This window comes from Amblyraja radiata, chromosome 1 (genome assembly GCF_010909765.2).
Source record: "Amblyraja radiata isolate CabotCenter1 chromosome 1, sAmbRad1.1.pri, whole genome shotgun sequence".
Classification (NCBI taxonomy): domain Eukaryota; kingdom Metazoa; phylum Chordata; class Chondrichthyes; order Rajiformes; family Rajidae; genus Amblyraja; species Amblyraja radiata.
The window spans coordinates 104,935,808-104,947,677 of NC_045956.1; the positions used below are offsets into that span (position 1 = coordinate 104,935,808).

Genomic DNA, 11,870 nt, shown 5'->3' on the forward strand with positions numbered 1-11,870 from the left:
TGGTTAGGCAGTGGGTTAAGCAAAAGAGAGCTACTGTAAAAGTGCAGTCAGTACTCCATATGAGTTGGTATAGGAAAGACTTAAGGAGACAAATAGATGCACAACAGAAAAGGCTGAAACGATACAAAAGGCTTAAACGATATCAGAAAGACTTCCTCAAACCGATTTATACAGCAGTTGTAGTGCAGTCTCCCTACCGTGCTTATGTAGTAAGAGAAATATACAGAGCGCAAATCAAAGCCACTGTTGTATTGCAAAGACAATATAGATCCTACTTCTTGATAAATAACCAGAAAGGTGATTTAAGAAGACAAATAGATGAACAACAGAAAATGCTTAAACGTTGCAAAGAACGGTTAAATAAATGTGTGACGATGAGCAAAACGCTGTTAATAGAAAAGTCTAAAGAAGAGAGGCTTGTCGGTCGAGACAAAGGTATGCAGGACCGATTGCGATTAGGACACTTCAGTATAGTCCAGCATGGAGCTTCCTTCACTGAGCAATGGACAAATGTTTATGCATTGCAGAATGTTATTATACAACAAGAGCAGATAAATATGTAGCGCCAGGAAATTGAGCGACAGAGAGCGACTGAAAAACGAAAACCTGCAGTCATGTATCAGATCCCACCTACAAATAAGGAACAGAAACAGAGGAAATGATCATTTTAGCAGAATATCAAGAACAGGAAGAAATCTGCAAATTAGATTAGGATATTTAAAAAGGGAAGAGGCAGAGATACAGGTAGAGCTAGAGTGATTAGAAAGATGAGTGGAATTAACCATTATAAGTGCTAAGTTTAGATACAGTTTACAGTTATGAGGATGTAATGTCAGATGACTGTAATAATATAATTTTGCAACTGTGTTAATCAATTATATTTAACATACTAGAAATGGTGTTATTCACCTCCCAGCTACAGTGTGATGTATATAATGTAAATGGTGTTATTCACCTCCCAGCTACAGTGTGATGTATATAATGTAAATGGTGTTATTCGCCTCCAAGCTAAAGGGGGAGCAGTGTAATGTATATAATGTAAATGGTGTTACCTGCCTCCAAGTTAAAGGGGGAGTAGTGTGATGTATGTAATATAATTAGCATATGTTATGTCTTATGCGAGGGGACGCATGCGCTGGGGGAGACTCAAGGTGGCGTCCTGCAATAAAGAAGCTGGTTAGTTTACTCCTGTATCTGAGGGTTCTTTTAAGTCATTTCCAGGCACCCAAATACACTACAGTCAGGACAATAACCAATGTCAGCAAGACAGAAAGTACGGTTATTGACCTAAGGAAGTAAAAAGATGTATACACCCTGGCCTTGCCAGTGGAGTTGCTGGAGAGATGAGTGATAGTTTCAAGTTCAAGGCATCCATGTCAAAACCATAAGTCTGCAATGGTAACCAAAGGCACCTGGATTCATTTTCCCAATTTTGTGTATATTATTGAAAAAGGGAAAGAAATTATTCTTTAGGCTGGATGTCTGAGCTTATTTTGAATAAGATTATTTTGAATAAGGAGAAGGCTGGAGATTGCAGGAATGTCATAACCAAACGTACCTGGTTCCTGTTCCAAACAGGATGGGTCCAGCTCCTCCAATGACTACAGACCAGTGGTGCTGACTTTACACATGACGAAGTCTCTAGCGAGGCTGGTGCTCATTCACCTGCGACCTCTAGTTAAACCCTACCTGGACCCCCTGCAGTTTGCTTACCAAACAAAGATGGGGTTCAGGACGCCATCATCCTTCCCGAAGGGCCACGGCTGTGGACTGGGAACCCATCTGGAGGCCTTTATCGAGGCGCCGCTGTCTCGATGCCGTCTGGATCGCTGCATAGAAGCCCGGGTTGGGACCTGGCCGGGGCCTCGTGCGCCAGACAGAGGAGCCAGGCCTCACGGGTTGGAGTCCGGATTGGCGGAGCGGCCGATGGAGCCCATGGCTGGGACCCGGGTCAGCATCACCGAGGCGTGAAGTGAGGCATTGAAAGCAGTGAGGCCTCGGTGGCGGTGAAGCGGCGGGAGCGGTGGGGGCCTTAGCGGTGGTGAAGCCTCGCGGCGGCGACGATGAGAGCGTGCAGGACCACCGTGGGGGGTGATGAACAATGAGGTCCCCGTGTGGGGGGATCGCTGTGTGGGGGGAGAATATAAGCCAGCGTGCTTTGTAACTTTGTCCATGCTGTAGGTGGCCGCTATTTGTATACATTGGGTATGCAGCAAAAAATTTCACTGTGCCTGGTCACATGTGACAATAAAGTATTCCATTCCATTCCACATGTTCCAGCATTCCTATGCTCATCTGGATAAGCCGGGAAGCATTGTGAGAGTCATGTTTTTTTACTTCTCCAGTGCTTTTAACACCATCCGGCCTGCACTGCTAGGGAGCAAACTGACGAAGATGCGGGTGGATGCTCTATTGGTGACCTGGTTCATCAAACACCCGACTGGACGACCACAATATGTCAGGCTACAGAACTGTGTCTTGGACATGGTAGTGAGCAACACAGGGGCCCCACAGGGGACGGTCCTCTCTCCCTTCCTGTTTACCATCTACACCTCAGATTTCAGATACAACTCGGACTCCTGCCACTGCAGAAGTTTTCAGATAACTCTGCCATTGTGGGTTGCACCAGTGAGTGGAGGGAAGCTGAATAGAGGTGTAGTCAACGACTTTGTTAAGTGGTGTGGGTTGAATTACCTGCTGCTCAACACCGATAAGACTAAGGAGTTAGTGGTGGACTTTAGGAGGAGAGGAACACCCCTGTACCCTGTCTCCATCAATGGTGTGGACCTGCAGTTTACCAGAGAATAAAAATACCTTGGAGTGTACCTGGACGGTAAACTGGACTGGTCCAGGAACGCTGAGGCCCTGTACAAGAGGGGACAGAGCCGGCTGTATTTGTTGAGAAGGCTTTACTCCTTCAACATCTGCAGTAAGATGCTGCAGATGTTCTACCAAGCCAGTGCCATCTTCTTCACTGCCGTGTGCTGGGGCAGCAGGGTAAAGGCTGTGGACCCCAATAGGATTAACACACTCATCAGGAGGGCTGGCCCTGTCCTGGGGGTGGAGTTGGATTCATGGGAGGTGATCTTGGAGGGGAGGATGCTCCTCAAACTGCAGAGCATCTTGAACCATACGGCTCACCCCCTCCATGGCACACAGGTCAACCTGAGGAGTACCTTCAGCAACAGGCTAGTTCCACCAAGAAGCAGCATAGGAGATCCTTCTTCCCTGTGGCTATCAAATTGTACAACTCCTCCCCCTTCTGTCATGGGGTAGACTGAGACAGACTACCCTCCCCCCCCCCCCCCCCCCCCTCTCACCCCCTCTCCACAATCTTTGCACATCACCAATCCTTCCCACTCGTCACTTTAATTTCATTTTTCATGTATTTTGTGCTTTTATGACTGTTGGCAGATCAATTTCCTTCCTGGGATAAATAAAGTTCTATCTAATTGCATCATATCGTATCGTATCGTGAATTGGAGTAATGGGCCTGTCCCACTTAGGTGATTTTTCAGGCGGCTGCCGGTGACTCAAGTTGCCGGCAGTCGCCTGAAAAACTGGCAACTGGAACGGCGACTGTCAGAGTGGAACACACACACACGAACACACACACACGCACGCACACACACACACAAACACATCAGTTCTTACACCAGCCCATTACGCAGGCAGGGGATAGGGCAAGTGGGGGAGCACTGTCTGAGTGAAATTCACACGGTGCAAAGCCAATGTGATACAGACACACACTGCGATGAACAGGAAGGTTGGTGCTGTAAGCACAGTGTACGGTAAGTCCTGTAAAAGTGGGGGGGGGAGAGGGAGGGGGGGGGGAGGGAGGGGAGAGGGGGGAAAAAGGGGAAGAAGGAGGGAGAGGGAGTGGAGACAACTTTTAAGAAGCCAGAGATACACGGCTGTGAAGCTCGGCGGACATTTAACATAACTGGTCGGTATCCTTGGTTCTGAAAACTACTGCTTACGTTTTTTTTCCCCAATGAGCCAATGAAATTCACCGGTCAACACCGGCTACAACCTATGAGAACCTAAGAGAATTTTCGACCTCCTGGCGACCCACCCACGGCACGAGAATTCTCGCTACTCTCCATGGTGGCTTCATTCTGGTCGGTGCTAATGTTTCAACACCAAAGGCTGTGAATGTAAATCTTGAATCAGCACTGTAAAATGGTTATGTGAAGGGAAAATGGAGGTCAGGTGAACTGGGTTGAAAGTTAAAATGTCTGCTCACCAAAGTTGCTGACTATGTGGCTGCAGGCCTCAAGAAGTTGTGATCCTGAGAAATACACATTATCCTGCTGATGCTGCATATTCGCAACTTTGATATTCCTCGCACTCGTCTGATTGAGGTGGCTGAGTTTCAGAAGGCTGAAGAATATGCAAACCGCTGGCTCCCGAAAGTCTGAGAAATGTCCCTGTCTTAGCTCTAGTGTTGTTCCACTAATTAACATCTCCCATTGTGTACGTGCCTGTTATCATGACCATTGTGTACAGGTCTGTCGATTAATTGGGTAATGTGGGAGGGGGCTAAACGGTGGCATTAACATATATAAAGCATTGCAATTAAGGGCAGAGAGCTTGACTCTTTGCCGGGTTGTAACCTGTGTGAAGACTCCTGCTCCCCGGTGCCTGGTCGATTATTGTCGAAACAACCGATGTGAGAGAAAAACGTGGATCAACATTTGGTGTCAGAAGTGGGATGTCAACCAGCGACTGATCGAGCCGGCGAGTGAATCCACTGGGCGACGGGATCGATGTGAAGGGTGCGCAGCCAAGTGAGTAGATTTAGTTAAATCTCCTCTTGGTCCTTCCTCGTATCCCGGCGTAGCAGGGTAATTCGCTGACTTGCGTCAGTTGGTGGGACGACATCCGAACGTTCCGGTTGTGGGCACTGGGATAGGGCCGTCTCGAGGATTATCCTAGTCTGATCGAGCGGATAAAACACCCCGTAGAGGGGGACCGTAGACGGTATATAAGAGGAGTGCACTGTGTATAGGAAGTTAACTAGTATTGAGACGTTAACCGAGACCAAGGTACCCCGTACCTCACAGAAAGTCCGCTTTAAAGTGGCCGAGTGAGATACGGCGGAACCAAGGACTCACGGTTAACCCTGAAATTTTGTTGTGATATTTGTGTAATAAAGTTAACTAGTATTGAGACGTTAACTGAGACCAAGGTACCCCCATATCTCACAGAAAGTCCACTTCAAAGTGACTGAGTGAGATACGGTGGAACCAAGGACTCTAGGTTAACCCTGAAAGAGTTAACAAGTATTGAGTGTTAACCGAGACCAAGGTACCTCCGTATCTCACAGAAAGTCCACCTTAGACTGGTTGTTAAGAGAGGAAATCCTCCACGCGAAGGTCAGGAATTGAAGTGACCGAATGAGATACGGCGGAACCAAGGACTCACGGTTAACCCTGAAATATTGTGTGTAATAGTATAAGTTTAAAAATGGGTAATGGTATGGACACCAGTGGTCACCCAGACCGGCCATTACATCAGCTATGTTTCTTGCATCCAGAAATGGAGGAGACCTTTAGGCGTATGTCGGGAGGACTCATTCATAAACTGGGGAAGGATGAATGGCCTGAAGGGGGTTCCAAGGATATGGATGTGTTATCAAGGGCCCAAAGTGTAATATGGAAAACGGATTAAAAAAATATATATAAAAAGGCCATTCAGTTGTGGATCGATCATTGTAACAAAGAAAAGGCACGGTCTTTAACGGCCAGTTGGCAGAGTAATGCCTTGAAACTAGGAATACCCCTGACCGAGGGGGGTCAGGAGAAGTCAGTGACAGTACTAAAACAAGAATGCAGGCATGCAAAGGAAAGTAAGGATCGTCAGCAGAGAGAGAGACAAAATAAGGCCAAGATAGATAAAGACTTACGTAAGTCGGTGGCTGGCATAGATTTGGGAGGTGACGACGAGGAGGAGGTAGAGGATTATCATTGGGGAGTCCGTGGAGCACCCCCGCTGAACCAGCCGCATCCCATTGCCAGTCCAGTATCTGCTCCTTCAATTCCCGCTACCCGATCCAAGATTAAAACTTGTCCTTCACAGATGTCAGTTTCCAAATCTCCCGTACCCTTGCTGAACCCCAGAAGACGGTCCCATTCAGGGGAGACCACCGGGAAGACAGTTGCCCCCAGTGCCCCCCTCGCAGGCCGATCCCCTCCGTACTCACCTGGTGCCCCACAATCCGCTGACTCCGTGGGAGGCAGAACTAAACTGAACCCCCGGAAAAAACCCAAAAAGAATATGGCACAGCAGCGAACACAATCCCCCTCCAGCTCCACCTTTTCAACCTCCGACAATAATAACGAATGGGAGAGTGAAGGGGACACGGCATCTGAAGACAGAGACGAGAGAAGGGAGGAAGAGGCTAGAAGGGCTAGGAAGAAGAAGCACTCCCCACGCGCAAGACAACTGCCAATGAGAACAGTCCCGAATCCTGCAGCCGCCGGGGTGGCCGTTGTAGCAGGAGGGCCCCCTGCGACCATCCAGGTGTATGCTCCGTGGAAACCAAACGATATGTTGATAATCCTGAATGGGGCACCAGATAAAGTCAAGTGCCCAGGACGATTTGTGGAGTTCATCGGCAACATGCTGGATGCCTACCAAGCCGTCTCTTTGGATGCCTGGAGTCTGGTCAGACAATCCCTGAATCGAACGCAGTGGGGCAAGTTCCTCACCCAGATGAGGCACAATGACCACGCTGCTATGGAAGCCGTGCACCCGGGAGTTGCCGGAGATGAACAGCGGAAGACCCTACTCCTGGCGGCTCTCGAAGCGACCCTGAGAAAACCTATTGACTTGCCCAAGGTACTGGATCAGGAACCCAAGCGAAATGAGGACCCCGAGGACTTTTTGGAAAGATTTAAGGATATGTATGGCTCGCATGCTGGGGACCAGAACTTTAACACCGGTCAGCAACCTCCCCAGTTCTGTGCTACACTAATGCTCTGCTTGCCCGATGATGTCGGTACCAGCGTTAAGACAAATAATCTAAATTGGACCGGCATGACCACCCCTGATATGTGCCGCGCCGTATGTGCATTATGGAAGAGAGGAGAAGCTAGGGATCCACCAGCAAAGGTAAAGACGGAATATGTTATCACCCGAGAGCAGCCGCCAGAACACAAGGGACCTCCGCACGCAGAGACTCGAGGATACCAGAAGGAGCACCAGCCCTGCTTTCCGGTATGGATGGATAGCCAGCACAACACGTACCCTTTCCCTTGGGGACATCCGAACGGACCTAATGCCTCCCCGTACAGGCCACCATATGCACCCCGTGGAGGTAACAACCAGCGGCCATATGGAGGAATAGGATGGGGACCAAGAAAACCCTTGATTTGTTATGAATGTGGAGGCAACGGTCACATGCGCCGACAATGTCCAAGTGATAATCAGCAAGGAGGAAGACGAGGAAGTGGCCAGGGACAATACGGACAACCTGGACAGCAAGGTCAACAAGGACCCCGAGGAGGGGACCCAGGTCCAACTCCCTCCTTCCAAGGAATACACCAAAACCCCTTTGAAAATTGACCACCAAAGATGCTGTCGATATCCCCAACAAGGAGGAATGACAGTATCCCAGAGCCACACCTGAAGATGATAGTTAATAATGAATCACACTCCTTCCTTGTTGATACCGGAGCAACTGTTTCATCAGTGCAATGTTCCTTAGCCCTCCAGACTACTGGACAGCATGAAATGTTACAAGGCTTTGATGGAATCCCCCACCCTTATCGCCTAACTGTACCAGTGTCTGTCCAGTATGAAGGAATCCGCATTATGCACCAATTCGTGGTGACTAACAATTTGGACATTAATGTTTTGGGACGAGACCTACTTTGTCGACTACAGCTTCTGCTTGTATGTCAGCCGCATTCCATAGAGATTGAACACGCTCAACATCGACAGTGCTATCAGCATCGAACCCCCCAGTGGTGGAGCCTGGACTTGGAGGACCAAGAACACCATGTCACACTTGCCTATGATGCGAGTGGATCCAACTCGGAACTGGAGCAATTCTTTGGGCCCCATGAGGGCAGTCAGTGGACCATCACCGAGTTGGCTACCGTAACCGGTCAGGAAGGAGAAGCGTTGGCCGTGTCAATATCTATGTCCAACTGGAGGCAAAGTCCTGGCATCGCACCTCATCTTACGCTAAAAGTATACCTTCCATATACCGCCAAAGATCCCGGACCAATGGTTTTTCAGGCCTTGATCAGATGAAAATATCCAAGGCTCCCAGCAAGTTACCTCCGATCTGTCCATTACCTATTCACCCACCCGACCTACTCAGGAGGGTACCTTGAGACACCACAAGGGCCGAGATATTGTGGAATTTCCTGATCCGGAAGTATGGGCGAATGATCAGACTCAAGTAGGACTTACAAATGTTGAGCCAGTCCTGGTGCAGGTCAAGCCTGGTGCAGCCATGCCATCTATACGACAATATCCCTTGAAAGTCCAGGCCGTACCCTGTATCGACAGGTTACTCAAAGGACTATTGGAGCAGGGTATTTTGATCACATGCCAGTCCTGCTGCAACACACCGATTCTCGCAGTCCCAAAACCAGGAAAGCCGAATCAGTATCGTCTAGTCCAGGACCTGCGGGCCATTAATGCCATAGTACAACCATTACATGCTCTTGTTCCTAACCCAGCACATATTCTTGCTACCATCCCGGCTAAAGCAACAGTCTTTGGATCGGTGGATCTCCAACATGCCTTTTTCTCGATTCCTTTACATCCAGACTGTCAGTACCTGTTCGCATTCACCTATAATGGACAACAGTATACATGGACCAGATTGCCACAGGGCTTTGTAAACTCACCGACCCTATTTTCTCGTTGTCTGCAACAGCAATTACAAAACCTGCAGTTACCTGAGGGGTCTGCATTGATCCAGTACGTCAATGACCTTTTAGTGGCCAGTGAAACGGAGGAGCAGAATAGGGAAGCTATAATTTTGTTGTTGAACTTTGTAAAGACATTGGGGTACGTTGTGTCCCCCTCCAAAGTAAATGTCGGTCAAAAGGAGGTGAAATTCCTCGGAGTCATAATCTCTGCAGATGGCCGTCGGTTGGACGAGAGCCGCCTAGACCCCATTTATAGAACAGCACCTCCCACGTCAGCCAGGGGAATGCGACAGTGGCTGGGAATGATCAACTACTGCCGTCAGTGGATTCCGAATGTGGCCCTGGACATAAAGCACCTGACCCCTTACACCAGCGAGGAAAGTACCTTTGTATTGTCAGGTGAAGCCTTGACAGCGTTCAATAATCTACAAGAGGCCCTGCAGAAGGCTCCTGCGCTGGGGCGACCCCTGTATGATAGACCTTTTCAGCTCTATTGTACCGTCCTGGGCGAATGTGCCACTGCGGTTTTGACCCAGCTGCATGGGGATAAGCACCGACCAGTGGCGTATTATTCATCCAAGTTAGACCCTGTGGCACTGGGGTATCCCCATTGTACACAGATTCTGACAGCGGTATACAATAGTCTTCAGTCGGCCGCCAACCTGACTCTCCAGCAGGACATTACCATATATTTCTCCCACTCCGTGATCGCCCTACTGGGACAGTTCCAGACCCAGCATTTGACTTCAGCCAGACAAAATAAATATGAGATCTACCTGTTGAATAATCCCAAGCTACAGTTCCGGCACTGCACCACTATCAACCCTGCTGCGTTTCTCTGCTCTCCTCCTGATCTCCTCGCTCCATGTGACCATAACTGCTTGGAGGCTATTCTCGCGGATACCAGTCCGCGCCCTGACCTTAGCGATCAACCTCTAGCCTCTCCAGATTTGATCCTCTATACCGATGGAAGTTCGTCCATCAACGAGCAGGGACGCCGTCTGTCAGGCTTTGCGGTAGTTAAGCAAGATGGAACCTTGCTGGATTGTGGCAGTTTTGACCCACCGTTTTCAGCTCAGCAGGCCGAGTTGTTTGCCCTCACCCGAGCCTGTGTCCTTGCAGAGGGGCACTCCGTCAATATTTACACCGACTCCCGATACGCATTTGGAGTCGTTCACGATTTCGGACAGTTATGGAAAACAGGGGATTCCTTACCTCGACGGGCCATAAGATTGCCAATCAGATCCTGGTCTCTGACCTGTTGAATGCTATCCTCCTGCCCTCTGCGGTAGCCGTAATTAAATGTGCGGCCCACACGACAGGAGATTCCCCGGTCCAAATCGGTAACAGGTTGGCTGACGAAGCGGCTAAGTGTGCTTCACGCGGTAGATTTAAAGTGGTGGGTAGTATGATGAGGCAGGTGAAAAGCCTTTATATGGGCTCGTCTGAATCTGAGAAACCTATGCCAACCATAAATGATGCATTGCTCTTATAGGGGGACGCCTCTGCTAATGTTATAATGGAATGGGAGCAGCTGGGCTGTCAGAAGGCTGATTCCGGATTGTGGCTCACGCCGGCCGGACAGACCTGTATGACAGACCAGTTAGCGACCTGGGTCATTGATTGCCTACATCTAGCCACTCACTGTGGGGCCACCTTGCTAGTAGACGCTCTCTTACAGGCATGGTGGCATCCTCGACTTAAGGTTTTGGCAGCCCAAACTAGGGCACGGTGCCTCACCTGTGCTACACACAACCCTGGTAAAGGAGTTGTCTGCCAGACAGGTCGTACTCCATTACCTACTGCTCCGTTTGAAACCTTACAGATGGATTTTATTGATTTGCCTAAGTGTCAGTGTTATAAACATGTACTTGTTATTGTTGATGTGTTTTCTAGATGGATTGAAGCCTTTCCAACCACTGATTGCACTGCCTCTACGGTGGTGTCTATTTTATTACGGCAGGTTGTTCCTCGCTTTGGGGTTCCAAATACCATCAGTCCGGATAACGGCCTTCACTTTATTGCCGCTATCAATAAAGAATTGTACCGACAGCTGGGCGTAACCCAGCGGCTGCATTGTGCTTATCGCCCACAGGCTGCAGGAATGGTGGAACGCTTGAACCAGACCATGAAGACCAAGCTTGCCAAGCTGGTGGACCAATCAGGCTCCACATGGGTTAAAATGTTGCCTGTTGCTTTGTTTCAGATCAGAGTCCTTCCAGCAGGGAAGACAAGGTTGTCTCCTGCAGAGATCATCTATGGCCGACTTCTGCGCACCCCCTGGACAGACATTATCCCGGTCACAATGACATTGCATCACATGACGGAGGAGATGGTCTCTTACGTCCTTGCCCTTACAAGGGCCCTGCGTGAGATTCATGGGGAGGTCAAGGCCGCATATGTGGGCGACATAGATTTTCCCGTTAATGGACGGATCACCCTGGGCTCTTATGTGTTGATTAAGAATTGGGTTCGTAAGGACACCCTTTCTCCTCGATGGTTGGGCCCCTTCCAGGTTCTCCTCACCACCCCCACCGCAGTAAAGGTAGAAGGACGATCGGCATGGGTGCATTTGCACCATTGCAAAGTGGTTGGTGACACCAAGCAAAGGGGGGGAGGTCAAGGTCAGGGAGGGGGATCCAGTCCACGGGAAGCAGGGCACAAATTAATTTTGACATGAAATTGCACGTTCTTTTCTTTTTCCCTCCCTTGTCTTCACAGATACAAAATAAATCGCTAAGATGAGGGTCGTTGTGGCATTAATATGTGTGGTGACCACTGCAGGGTTAATCGGTTTTGGCTGGAAATGGACAAAGCCTGAACATGGAGGGAACGAACGAGGAAAGAGAGGGGAACGAGAAGACTCCAATTTATTCATCCAGGCACACAACGAGCTATTCGGGAAGGGGCAGGTGGTTTGTTATCCACAAATGACATCAGTTACCTCCCTGTTTACCCCATCCCCTGCATGGGGCAGAA

The 11,870-nt window shown here is 49.2% G+C and overlaps 1 protein-coding gene across 1 annotated transcript; it reads left to right on the forward strand.

Moving 5' to 3' along the window:
• Window positions 1-10,410: 10,410 nt before the first annotated feature.
• On the forward strand, window positions 10,411-11,571 carry LOC116981113 (protein NYNRIN-like). The gene has a single exon (XM_033033892.1). It carries the CDS (start codon window positions 10,411-10,413, stop codon window positions 11,569-11,571), a length of 1,161 nt encoding a protein of 386 aa, XP_032889783.1.
• The last annotated feature ends 299 nt before the right edge of the window (window positions 11,572-11,870 follow it).

Coding starts and splice junctions, on each gene's coding strand:
- LOC116981113 (XM_033033892.1), top strand. CDS start 10,411: ATGGAATGGGAGCAGCTGGGCTGTCAGAAGGCTGATTCCGGATTGTGG.